The sequence below is a fragment of the Salarias fasciatus genome, chromosome 5, assembly GCF_902148845.1.
Source record: "Salarias fasciatus chromosome 5, fSalaFa1.1, whole genome shotgun sequence".
Lineage (NCBI taxonomy): Eukaryota > Metazoa > Chordata > Actinopteri > Blenniiformes > Blenniidae > Salarias > Salarias fasciatus.
The window spans coordinates 21,603,517-21,616,617 of record NC_043749.1 but is presented as its reverse complement, the minus strand read 5'-3'; the positions used below and the strand labels follow the sequence as shown (position 1 = coordinate 21,616,617).

The 13,101-nt window shown below is 41.0% G+C and overlaps 1 protein-coding gene across 1 annotated transcript in view; it reads right to left on the bottom strand.

The window, feature by feature from the left end:
* ephb2b (eph receptor B2b) overlaps positions 1-12,623 on the bottom strand; it is a 136,138-nt gene extending 123,515 nt beyond the window's left edge. The window contains exon 1 of the mRNA XM_030092811.1: positions 12,474-12,623. Within this exon, the coding sequence (XP_029948671.1) occupies positions 12,474-12,525 (52 nt within the window). The 5' untranslated portion in view covers positions 12,526-12,623. The remainder of the gene's footprint in view (positions 1-12,473) is intronic.
* Positions 12,624-13,101: the final 478 nt, after the last annotated feature.

The following is a 13,101-nucleotide window of genomic DNA, read 5'->3' as shown; positions in this document are numbered from 1 at the left end:
GGCCCAACAATACCCATCCCCTCGCCAATCCCGGAGCGAACAGCGGTACGACTCCAAAGAGGCACATTTCTATCGGAGCGTCACACACGAAGACAAGCCTCCAATCCCAAACAGGCTTTTTTCCAGTCAGCCAAACCGGCCGGGGATCTTGAAAGCAGAGTCCTCAGCCCACACGGGGGGCTACGAGTGTGCAGTGTGCCCGCCTGACCACTACGAAGTGCCAAACCATTTGTGAAGGTGAGAAGCATGAAAAGTGTTCATAAGAGGTGTAATGAGGCCGAGGTGTTACCACAGCAAGCACAGCGTGAACGTAACTGTACCCGTTCGTGGGATCCGCTCGTTGCTGGGGCCACACATGCCACAGAAGTGTTTAATCCTTCAGGGGACTGTAAGCCAATTTCGATAAAAGTGTCCACAAAAGACACATATTTCTGCACTTTAATTTAAAAAAGAAAAAAAAAAAAAGAAAGAGCGAGAGAGAAGGAAAAAAGTTTTTCCCAATGTATAAACATCTAGTCTGCTCTTTGTTGTTGTTTGTACTAAAACTGGGACTTTTATGCTGGACTCTGACTGTTCTTAAAAAAAAAAAATCTGTTCCAATTTATCTCATACATACTTGAATCCCATGCCAAATACAAACATTACTACAATTAATAATAATAAGTAAACACATACGTTGATACCAGTATATTGCATGTATATTGACATCACATGTTTATTAATGTCAAATAAATTAGTGAGTACAAAGCTATTCATGAGTGCCGTACAAATATTAAGGTTTGTATCAAAACCAAAGTGTTTTTCAAATACTTGAAAGGTTTTTGGATATTTGAGAAACATCGGTTTTATGAACCAATTCAGTGCTAGGGTTGCACAATCCCACAGCAAGAACAGCATAAAAATAAAGATATCTCAAAAGACTGGCTGAACTACAATAAAATGTTTTTCTGTGTACTGTGCATCCATGATCACCAAATTCAAAATGACAGAATTTTAAATATGAAAGCAAAGTGCAATTAACAATGAATAATTCACAAAAGCTGTGACACTAGTTTAAAAAAATGTTGGTGGCCAGGGTAGAAGTCAGAAGCACAAGAATCCAGGGAAAAAGCTAACAACGTCCACAAACTGTTCCTCTTCTTAAACACCATTGGTGTGAACATGTGATGGGGAAAAAATGTTAAAAAAAAAAAAAAAAAAACCTCCATAAAGTGGAGAATTTGAGGATTTTTTTTAGTGTTTCCTTGTTTGACACTGTTGGGGTATTTCTGCACGAAGTTTGCACATTTTCAGTGAGTGTGGGGATTTTATCCAATTCAACGAACACGTACACACAATATGTTGCATCAGTTTCCAGGAAAATAAATATTTCAACCAGCCTCTTAGCCTCTGATAATAATGTCTATTATTTTCAAATGTAATGTGCAACTGATGAATGCAAGCAATCTAAAATTCAAATTGTGACCTTGAGCTTTGAAAATTATCTTGCATACATAATGAATATTGTGCACAAAAGACTTGGACACATATTAAAAAAATACATTTTCTGAACACAAGCCATGATATGAATAAAAATTAAAGGCATTTTCTGTCAGATAGAGTGGGCCGAGGGCGAGTCGACGAATACTGAAGGTACTCTTCTTGCTATATCAGACAGTATACGTTACCTGATTGCTGCTACTGGCCTCTATTTGGTAATGAATACCAACAGAACCAGATCAAAAGCTTTTGTTTGTTCTCTCTGCTTTTAAGGCTAATAACAGGTCAGGAACGTGATGGACTGTGTGTCAGGACTATATAGTATGTGAACGAAATACATGACAATCTGCGCTGGCTTTATTGATGTCTGTGCTTGCTTGTGGTATTTGCACATGAAAAACCAATTTGGACACTATGAATAATAATATTTTACATGAATTAACCCTATCATGTGAGATTCATTTCATTTAATGGTCTCAGCTGGATCTCTGTATTGATTTCACAGGCACAGCAGGCCTCCGGAGATTCTCTATGGATTTTCCAGCTGCCCTCCCAAATGATCCATTGTGATTCCTTCCCAAAAGGCCCCTGCCAGAAGAAGGCATGGAAAACAGTCATCATTTCACCATCTCCTTATATACCTGGCTCCCGTTTTGTAAGCCAGGTTACCTCATGGCTGCATTGTGAATCCAGACATTGTTTTATTGACCCCGAAGGACGTGTATCGGCCTTTCCATAGCAGCTCCAGAGGATGGTAGGCATGTGTTTTAGAGATAGTATGTCCTACTGGAAATCTTTAGCAGGTTTCAAATTAGACTTAAAACAAACAGTGAATTGTTAGTGGGAACAAGAGGGGAACAAGATGCTATAGCAATAGCAGGAGCTCCTTCCAGTACGAGCGTGGCAGATGCTGCTGATTGCTCCTTACACAAGATCCACTTCCAGAGAAGTGATTATGTAAATTCAGGTAAGCTTTCTCTGCCCGAATGGTGCATTTATCACCGGCTTTGCTGATTCTCAAGCGACTACAATGAAGTGTCAATTGATGGGGCTCCATAAACACAATCATAGCACTCTAATCTTTGCTGAGTCTGGGCTATTGATTTTTCCGGAGCTGTAATCTGAAGGAGAGTAATGGGAGTGGTTTGAGATCAGAGAAAAATAAAAAAAAAAAATAAAAAAAAGGGAGTAAAGTAGTGCCTTTCATCAATTCAAATTATGCCTCTGTTTGAATGAAAATCCTCACAGTAGAGCCACGGGAAGTCTCCCACTGTGTGCTCCACCTGTTTCCCAAGTAGCCTGAAATCTGTCACAGAGCTGTGAACGGACTGAGCCCAGTTACTTCAAGGGAAAAATATGATACCTTCAGTATTTTTACATGAATGATGTGGCCTTTCATTTAACTCTAGCTATGGTAGCAATAATTACCTGAATGGAGTTTTTTTTTTTTTTCTTACCTTTAATGCACACAGTTCAGTACACTGTTGGTAGATATAAAACTTTTACAATAGTACATTTGGGTACAGTGTGTCATTTTTTTTTTAACACTTGGTCTAATCTCAACACTTGAATCCTCTTCTGTACTATTAGATATCCAGCTTGATTTAATTTCTTGTTCTTCGGAAGAATTGAATTGTTGATGACAACAGTCAGTTTTCATGGTTGCACAAAATGTGGTCCTGTTTTTTTTTCTTTGTAAACAATATTCCAATCACAACATGATAAAGTTCTGAAGTACTTCACGTTTTATATATTTTAGTCCATCTTTCGATCTGTAAGTCTTTATGAAGTTGATCTTACAGCATTTCCACTCTCTGCTAATAAATTTGGTAAAAGGCCTTCGGATATTAAACATCTTCATATTCCAGTGACATTTAGCTGTTAAAAAAAAGCTTTTACTCAAATTGGTCTTGAATGGTAATTCTTGGAGTTTCAATAGACTGATCTCCTCAGTATCAGACATGTCTTTTAGTGATTATCACTGTGCAAATATATATCTGCTCACCTGGATCTATTCCTGTGAGCTGCTCAGGAAACGAGGCGTCAGTCTTAGAGGTTTCTTGCATGTGGCAAGGACACTCATGAGTGAAAAATACAACAGACAACTTGCTGAAAGTTGAAATGAGAAGGTGACATTTAGCATTTCCGTTCAGTCACAAAGGCTTGGCACTTATCCATAATTGGACTACAGGTAGTTAGGCAGTGACAAAAGTGTTAACCTTGCTAATGAGGACCACTTCTGAGAACCCTCAGATCTGAACCCTGCATCCGACGGTTTTTACACTGAAAATGCTTTTCATCATTACCACGGTTTCATCACTATTCACCAAATCTTACCACAATGAGTAGCGCCTGCTCATGGGCTCGCCAATTTTAAGTTTACTCCTATTTCGCTCAATTACATCAAATTCCAGGGTCTCTCAATGCAGGATTTACAAGGTTCTGCAAATGATTGAGTGCAATTTTCAAATTAATCTATGAAAACGCAGGAGAAGCTCCACCGCTCTAAAACCAGACGAGTCACAGCCAAAGGCCAAATCAGTTAATTGCCTTGTGTTAATTCCCTATTCTCTGAGCTAATGCAATTACTTGTGAATAGAAACCAACTATTACACTTGAGGATACAAAAAGTCATTCTCTCTTTTTCTATCCCTCCATTTTTCAAATGTCACACTCGGTTTAATGTATTGAATTTATTCATGTAGCATCTTAAATAGGAAATTACGAAACGTATACCCTTTTTCAGGTATAATGCCTGAGATGCCTTTAACATAGATATAAAATCAAGGTTATTCTACGGATAAAGAAGAGCGATCTTTAAATTCATATAATTAAAAATGAATACAGACACTTCATAGAAGTATTTCTGTGATGATGGTGAAGTACAGGAAAGCATTAAAAAGCAACAACACAAGGCTTATGATAAACTCATAGTTATTCTAGTAAGAGGATAATCCAAGGAGGCGACGCTTGATCTGTGTCTGTTATGGCTGGTGGACGTGGCTGGGTCACAACACAAGACAACAGTCATCAGTTAAAGAGGAGTAGATCCTGCCTGTCCACTGCTGTAATCAGATAAAACGCATCTGCTCACTGGAAGCACCTCGACGCTGTCCAAGTTGGAGCGATAGACCTGTTAAGGTCTGATAGAGGGAGATCGGGCTTTTGTCTTGTTATGCGTCTGCATGCTAGCTACGCTGAGTTCCAGCTAGCCAGCCCGACCCAGAGGGAGAGCGGAACGGCAACCAAATGTCGCTGGCTCTTTGTGATGACAAAAGATGAAGCGCACAGTGTCAAACAAATACCTACAAGCAAAACCACAAAACTGCGGCGCCGATGACGGACTCAGAAGCCAGTTTCCACTCAGAGTGAATGGGGGAGGGTGGAGGTTTGCTGTTGATATGGGCAGTGGTGGACAGACGGAGTGGGCCAGTGAAAGAGAATGGGAGAGGGGGAGACAGAGATGGACAAAAAAAAAAAACAAGAGGCAGATGTCACGTGGGTCCAGAGTCGCTGATAGACGGGATGTGTAGCGTGGCACACAGGCAGTGGTTCAGGTAGAAAAAGCTTCCCTTTGTGATGCAGATGACAACGCAATCAGCCCCGCTTTGTCTCGGCCGATGGGCTCTGATCCCGGGGACATTGAGCGACAGACACTAATCCGCTGGGTTTGTGTTCTTCAGACCCACTCATAAAGGCAGTGTCACAGTACCTGGGGTGTGTGTGGATGGGGGTCTCTGAAACGGGGTCTGACCTCTCTCAGGGTACACTCTCCCTCCTCCTTCCTCCTCCTTCTGTCCCTATTTCTCCCCGCGTCCGAGCTGAACACTTGGCTTCGCCGGGTCGAATATTAGAGGCGCCATATTGTTAATGCGTATGACTCAACATTCACATGAAGGATGTGACAGCAACCAACGCCGCGTACAATTCGCGCTTTTCGACCAGCGATTTCACTGTCTGGATTAAATAAGGAAATTATAAACAGTGACAGAGGCAGAAAAACTCAGTTTTAACATAATGTGCGAGACTTCTGTCAAATTAGGCAAACTACACAGAGAATACAAAACACAAATTAGACCTGGATGTTGCAGGGCCATTTTGGCTGCCAGTGCTTACAAATTTCCTGTTATGAATGTCTGAAAATACATCTCGCTGTCCCCTAATGATTTCCATTCCCGACGGGTTAGGATGAATCAGTTTCTCCCTGATAAATATGACTTACCAAGAGACTGCACATTGCCAATTAACATGCTAATTAAGATAGCAGGATATGAAACCATCCTTGATCTAGATTTCTATGTGCAATATCATAAAGGTTACAGCAAGGTAAAGTAGGCTCCATGCATAGCTATTCATGCTCGGCTCTTCTAGTCAGCAGGAAAACACCATATAGCAAACTTTATTCCACAGGGCTGAAGCAGGCTTACTGGTCACGAACTCCAATTAAGAGCCGACTTAAAGTCTTTGAATTAATTCATAGCATCTGTCTGCAAACCTGATTAGGTAATATACATGACACATGCTTCTTATAATAGTGTTACGCTGAACAAAGATGCCGTGCTCAACAGCACAGAGTTAACTTTGATCTTATTTATGCTGCATCCTAAACGGTCGGGATTAGTAGCACCAGTTCTGCACTGCAGCACGACTATAATAGGCATGGTCATACTCTTTCACTTTCTGACCACATTGTTTAGCCAGCTACACGCTGAAACAATTACGGCCCCTCAATCAGAGAGTACACCTATCCTTAAAGCACAGCAAAAAAAAAATGTAATCGTACCACCCATAATTCAGCAGATCCCTGCAAAATAATACATCAATTCGTAACGCATATTTTCACCATTCATAATACAAAGAGCCTCTGGCATTATAAAATAAGCAAGTTAAATAACAATTCAATGCACTGCATGTTTTGAAACTACATTGAGATACACTGTTTTCAGAACAACTGCAAAAGATGGTTCTACATAAAGAACATGTTTACTTTCCTATATCGAGGCTTGTAGTTAGAATACAGTGTTGCCGAGCCAATGTTTACAACAGCGGGACGGTCAAGCCTTCCACATTCAAACTGAACTCAGAGGGGCAGTTTTTACTTTTTCCATATTTTATTTACAAGCATGAATGGGCTGTTTTCAGCTGCTCAACATGCGCCGGCGGCACTGCGCCGCATATTGAAAGATTCGAAACACCTGTTGACTCTCAAAATATTTTCATATTCAGATAGCATCGAGAAGCGACCCTATCTCACCATCTGGTCCCCGCAAACTAATCAGGCCCGATTATAGATCAAAGTCACACCTGTTCTGTTTAAAAGAAATTTTTGAAAATTAAGACGGCAGTCTGACAGCAGTAGATGGAGGTTTCTGATACAGTCACTCAAAAAATACTGTAAAAACACTGGGTTTATTGCAATTACGACTTTACTGTGGGGTACTTTCAGCCCACCGTCTATACCACTGTGGTAAATCTAAGAAATAAATCAGCATATTCATTTCAGTGAGGGTTGTGCAAGCGTGACTCACATGCATTTTAGATTGCCTACTGACGTTCAGTCGGTTATACTGTGTTTTTAAAGCATAACATAGTACTACCCAGCGTGCCTGTTAAACTCAGAACTCAAGTAAACTGATCCTCAGACACTTCCACTCTTCGCTGTGAAGTGCACTCAGCATAAATGAACTTGACTTAAATGTGATACACAATCCAGGCCTGTGAGTCCAAGGGGCTTGTATTGTGGGAAACAACTAAAACAGTAATGCACCGAATTCTGTAGGTTTGTGCAGATGTCACTGTATACTGGGACACGGTGACACATCCTATTAACATATTGCGTCATAAACAAAATGTTTTTTTTTTCCCCCCTTCATCTGAAGTTCACTCATGAATTTCCATCAAATGACTCACTTTTCTCAACATGTCAAAATTTACATCTCCCTCTGGTTCAGTGAAGTCTACTGCTGTCAAGGATTCGCAGTCACTCACTATAAAAGTGCCAACCTGGCCTGTATATTGGTTTTAAAACTTTTGAATCAACAGCTGAATTTCTTTTTTCTTTTGCAGTTTATTTAATTGAAGAATGTTCCAGGAATTAAAAGTAAAGTTCAGCATCACCTCGGCGTGTTTAGACTGGAAACGTTAACACCAGGAGAGAATGAAGAGTTGGCTCATGACGATATGAACCACGGCAGGCAGAGCTGAGCAGCTGAAAGCATGGAAACGGCGTAAAACAGTCAATCACATGTTGAGCGCAAACTTAGGTTAAATTAGTTCAACGAGTCAAAGCCAGTTGTAACGTATGAAACTATTTTGCTTGCAGAGCCAGCTGGGACAAAAACACTACAAACCAGAAATCCCCCGTGTGGCCATTTTACCAGAGCCGACTTAAAGGAAACATCCGGCTTTATTTATTTCCTGCTTAACATTAAGATTACAAAAAAAAAAAAAAAAAACCTTCTTCTTTGGTAATGTGGTTTTGGCCTAAGTTTTAGACTCCACAGTCATGTAAAAAGGGCTCAGTCCCAATGTTGGTAACCTCATGCGACGCATTCTGCAGAAAGTTTTCCTCAGCAAATCAATGATACTTCTTCCTTAATCTCATCCTAAAGGTAGGCATAGATGTCTCTGAAATGTGACACCCCCCCTTCAAGTGAAACAACTGGTACCAGCACTAATTGAAATTTTGCATGCAAAGTGACAATGCCCGGGCCCTCGGCAGCATGGATTAAGGCTTGAATAGAGACAGATTCTTTGTGAAAGCCTACTGTGGCGGTTGGCGTGCCGGCCAGCTCCCTGCATCTGCTCATTGGGTGGACTGAGAAAACACTGGATTGTATACGGTCACTCATTTTACCTTTATCTAATCCCATTTCAGAACCCGCCTCCGTCTGTCTTTTGTTACTCTTCCACAAAACATAATGCTTCCATGTTACACTCGCATGTCTTTTCCTTAGAAAACAATTCCGGTCAGAAACAGCCACCGAATTTACATATGAAAGCATCTTTACCAAACTTGGCAGGATTTACTGCACATTAATAATCACGTGTTGTCTTTAAACTGTCAGGCTGTCCAGCACTGTGTCAAAAAAAAAAAAAAAATACTACTTGAAGAATAACAAAGTAAAAACATAATGAACAACGCGCAATTTTTACTACATGAAATGAAAAAAAAAAAAAAAAAAAAAGTCAAACACCAAACTCTTGGTTGCTGTGTGCCAACATTTAACTGAATGAGCTCCAGTGCTCAATAGAGTGCTGAAGGAATGCAGTGCATATTGAAATGCAATCAAATCTGTGAGACATTTTTTAAAGACTCCATGCTGTGATCTCATTCTAGCCCCCTTCGCCATCCTGTGCTGTGGTTTCTGTCCCATTATGTTCCCTTCAAAGAAAAAGGGGAAAGAATGTATGTATCAAAGTGATCTATCATGCTACTGACCGCGACAACGACTTGAATACGAGTCTGGAGGAGGCTGTTATTGCATCATAGCAACACCAATCGTCCCAGAAAACGTTTGCTGTGTTTGCACAGTGTCAACTGTAATGCCACAATAAGAGTGGGGGTGAGGGTTGAAAGAGGGGGGGGCGTACAGAAAAGCCAAATGATCCGTCTAGTAAATTTCATCTGCTCCGTAACAATACAGGCTACAACAATTTTACAGCCGGGGATGAATCTGAGAATTTCCACTCAAGAGAATTAGACGAGTGCTGCTGCTGCGCTGCTGTTAGCATGGCTGTCAACTGAGCACTGATGACAATGAATGGGTAAACTAATGAAGGGATAAATCCACAGTGTGTTTTCATAGACATGTTTGACATAGCTAGGCTAATTTCCTTGGCAGTATTGCATCCATTAATTTTTCGAAAGGAGCCTGTCTGTTCCTGTTAACTAAACCAATAAGACATGGCATTGGCTTACATTAACACTAATCAACAATTTGGAGGAGTTTCACATTCCACGGGGCAAATTAAACGCCTTTGAAAAATGGTCGGTCGCCGCTGATGAATGGATGGCATTTATAGCTGTCCAACATGGCGAAACTGACGGGAGGCTTGAGTCGGGGAATGCTGTACTGTATTCTGGATCGAGTGACGCTGTAGAAAAAGCTGAACCAAAATATACGTATTTAAAGGTCCGTTCATAGTATTGAGTCCTTAACTTTGACATGCGGCTTGCAAAATGGACACCTAGGGCACGAGAAGGATTTTCTTAAGTTTGTCCCCCCCCCGCCCCGTTTTAATCCTCTAATCCTCTCCAGTGTGGACCCGACCTGATTCATTGATTATTTGTGGAACAAGTCACCCTTTCATGTTTGCTTTGTATAATTCTATTATCGAGGTGATTCACATGCAGAATGATAGCGCGACCACTCCGTTTCATATCTGAACTCAATTCTTTACTAAACAAAAATTTCTCATGGTAAAATAAATGCTGTTATTCGGCGACTCACGAATAATAACATTGAATGGCGCAGCATTATTTCACATTTAATAAACGTCGCTTTATTGTGAGGAAGAAAACAAGTACATGGAGATGTCATTCTCTATTACCCCAAAATAACGAAGGAGGAAATGTAACGTCCTGGCACTAAACGTGTCAAAACGATCCACTGTAGGGTTCATTTCTGTTGCATGCTGGGATTTTTTTTTTTTTCTTTTTCGGATTAGAGCGGCCGTGACCTCTTTTTCAACTCTTTATTTCTCCTACGTAAGGCATCCTTGCATCTTCATTGGACGGTCCACTAGGGTGATTCGCAGGGTAAAATGGAGGGAGGGGGACTGCAGTTGGCGACGGGACTAGCTGGTTTCCGCAGCGAAATCTCAGACACCGCAGGGCCGAAAGGGTTCGAATAACAGGCGCACTACGCTTCTGTAACGCTATCAATAGCATCACCGTTAAACAAACAAGAAGTCCTTCAATCCACTGGAATAGCCGTTTTTGGATTGAGTCGAGTGGTGCTTGAGGAAACGCATGCTCTCAGCTTACACATATACTGCACAGTAAATTTTACAAGTAGACAAACAGTAACCGTAGCCATGTTTGCTTTTGTAGAAAGAAGGAGAAACCAAGAGGAAGTGGAACACGGTGTAGTGTGAATTTGTTGTTATTTTTGGCAGTTGTCACATCCTGTGTTTTCCCTTGCTTTTGGACTGAGTAACATGGATTAAATAAAAAGAATAAACAATGATTAAAAAGCAATGAAGTTATCATATCAGTAATTAAACACAAATAAATGGTGAAAATTTTGTAAGCATATATTTATGATATCAGGATAAACACATTTATTGTGAATATATTCTATACAGATCATATGTATTCATTTCCTATTTTATTATAAATGTATGTATAATGTGTTCATAAAGTTTGATTTTAAAAATATCCTCATGTATTTTTTTTATTTTTATTAATTTATGTTTTTAAAATTTTTTATGTTCATCGTTCCCGGTATTTCGGATCACGCTGAAACCAGTTTGGTCAACCTGGAGCAGTGTGTGCTGACCAAAACTAAGGTCGAAAATTTCAGGCTTAACCAAATGTTAAAAACTTCCAGCGAGTAATGTAATGTTGGCCATGGGGATATTTTTTTATAGTCTTCGGTCTGTCACTAAATTGGAACCATAAACTGGAGCAGTCACTGACTGGCCTGCATAAATACAGTCGACGTTTGTCAAAGTCCCTGCCAGTCGTACATAGAACCTGACAGCTCCCTATAACCCTCCACAAATCTGAAATTTCATCAAACACGTACAAACGATTTTACTGTAAACAACCCAGCGCAGATTTTATATCCTCTTTTTCCTCCTCCTTTTTTCTAAGTTCTTTGGCTGAGATTTTGAAATAGTTTTGTGAGTTCCACCTGTAATTATGAGGTTAAGTTAAGCTGACCGGAGGAAGAACATGCATTTGTTTTCTGCCTCTCAAAATAGACTAAATAAATGACTGGGCTGACACTTTCCACTGTTCTGTGTGGTAAGTGTCTCATCTCCTCTCACAGGCCAGAATGAGTTCGGCTACAAACAAAATTACCAGTAAATTATAATTTAAAGTACAGACCGAAATCCTTAAAATTAAAGGGAGCATGACTTTCTTAATGCACCAATATTTTTAAGCAGATCAAAGGGCAAATCTCTTAATTATATGGTCCTTATGTGTACCAAACATATTTTAACAAAGCGGCGATATGTGGGGTAAGATGTAAATTATAGTTACTTCAAAGCACAGCAGATACAGTAAACACCTATAATAGAGATTATTTTCAGCATTCAACTTGTTTCATTGTGCTTTAAGCCCCAGTGAGTGCAGCTGCCCTTCGCTGTGCGCACAGCGACCAGACAGCGAGTGAAACTACTGGGTGTTTATTTACACGCTCCGTCTTATACACACACCTGAAAAGGCTTGAAGAACACGTCCTTGTTTTTATTTTTTGGGTTTTTTTTTCTTTCTCGTATTTATCATGAAATGTTTAAGTGATAAAGACACACCTCCGTGAAAACACACACACACACACACACACACATACACACGCACACAGTGTGGATGTGCCTCACCTGACTGGGATTTCACGTTCTGTTTTTTTTGTTTTTTGTTTTGTTTTGTTTTTTTTTTTGGGGGGGGGGGGGGGTTCCCCCCCTCTATAACCTGGCGTGGCTGCGACAAACAAAAGCCGCAGTTTTATTCCCTAATTAGCGCTCATGACGCTCTAATCGCATCCGCGCGGCTACCTGCTGGATGCGGGGAGCGCGTGTTTTTGTGTCCCGCAAACCATCACCTCATGCCCGGAGCCGACTCCATGCTTCATTCAAGCGCAGAAAATGCTCAATAATAAAACACGGTATTGCATTAAAAAAAAAAGAAAAAAGAAAAAAAAGGAGAGGAGCGGTGATTAAACGAGAGAGGAAATAAAGACGGCCGTACACGCGCTTTGTCTTATAAACTCCCAGCCGGCGAGAAGGATGCGGCTCTGACAGCCTGGATGAGGACACTAGCTTACCTTCAACAGCTATGACGGCCGGTATGCTCCATAATATCCATAGAATATCCATTATTGGTCACTTGTAGGGCCCAGACATTCAAATAAAATAAGTCCCGATAGCCATTGACAGCAGAATGCAGAGAGGGGACGGGCGGTCCTTCACTTGCACCAGAGCGCTCCCAGATAGCACAGAAACCCAAGTCAAATCTCAACCAAGTTTGGGCGAAACCAAAAAAACCACAGACAGAGGGGAGCGCGTAGCGGTGCGGCAGCACGGCGGGGCATTTCAAGGCTGCAGTAGCCCAGACTGCCTCAGGTTCGTCCTAAATCACGATTTTAAGAGGAAATGTCGACAGCAAAAAGACTGAAATATTGGTGTCGTCAGTGTAGTCGTTTGTCGAGATGAACGTTCATCCCCTTCGCAGACGCATCAATTCACCCCGCTGTCAATCATCGACCGAGAAACGGTCCACAGCGCCTTACCTAGCGATAATTAAGTGTTTGGGGACCATGTGGGGCATTTATCAAAGATGGAGCGACTTATTCCCTCCTCCACCTCGCCGCTCAAAAAGGACACGCTGCTTATTTTTCTTAACAGACGAAGCTTTGAGAAACTCAGTGTTTCTCCGGGAAGCTTCAGTTCGGG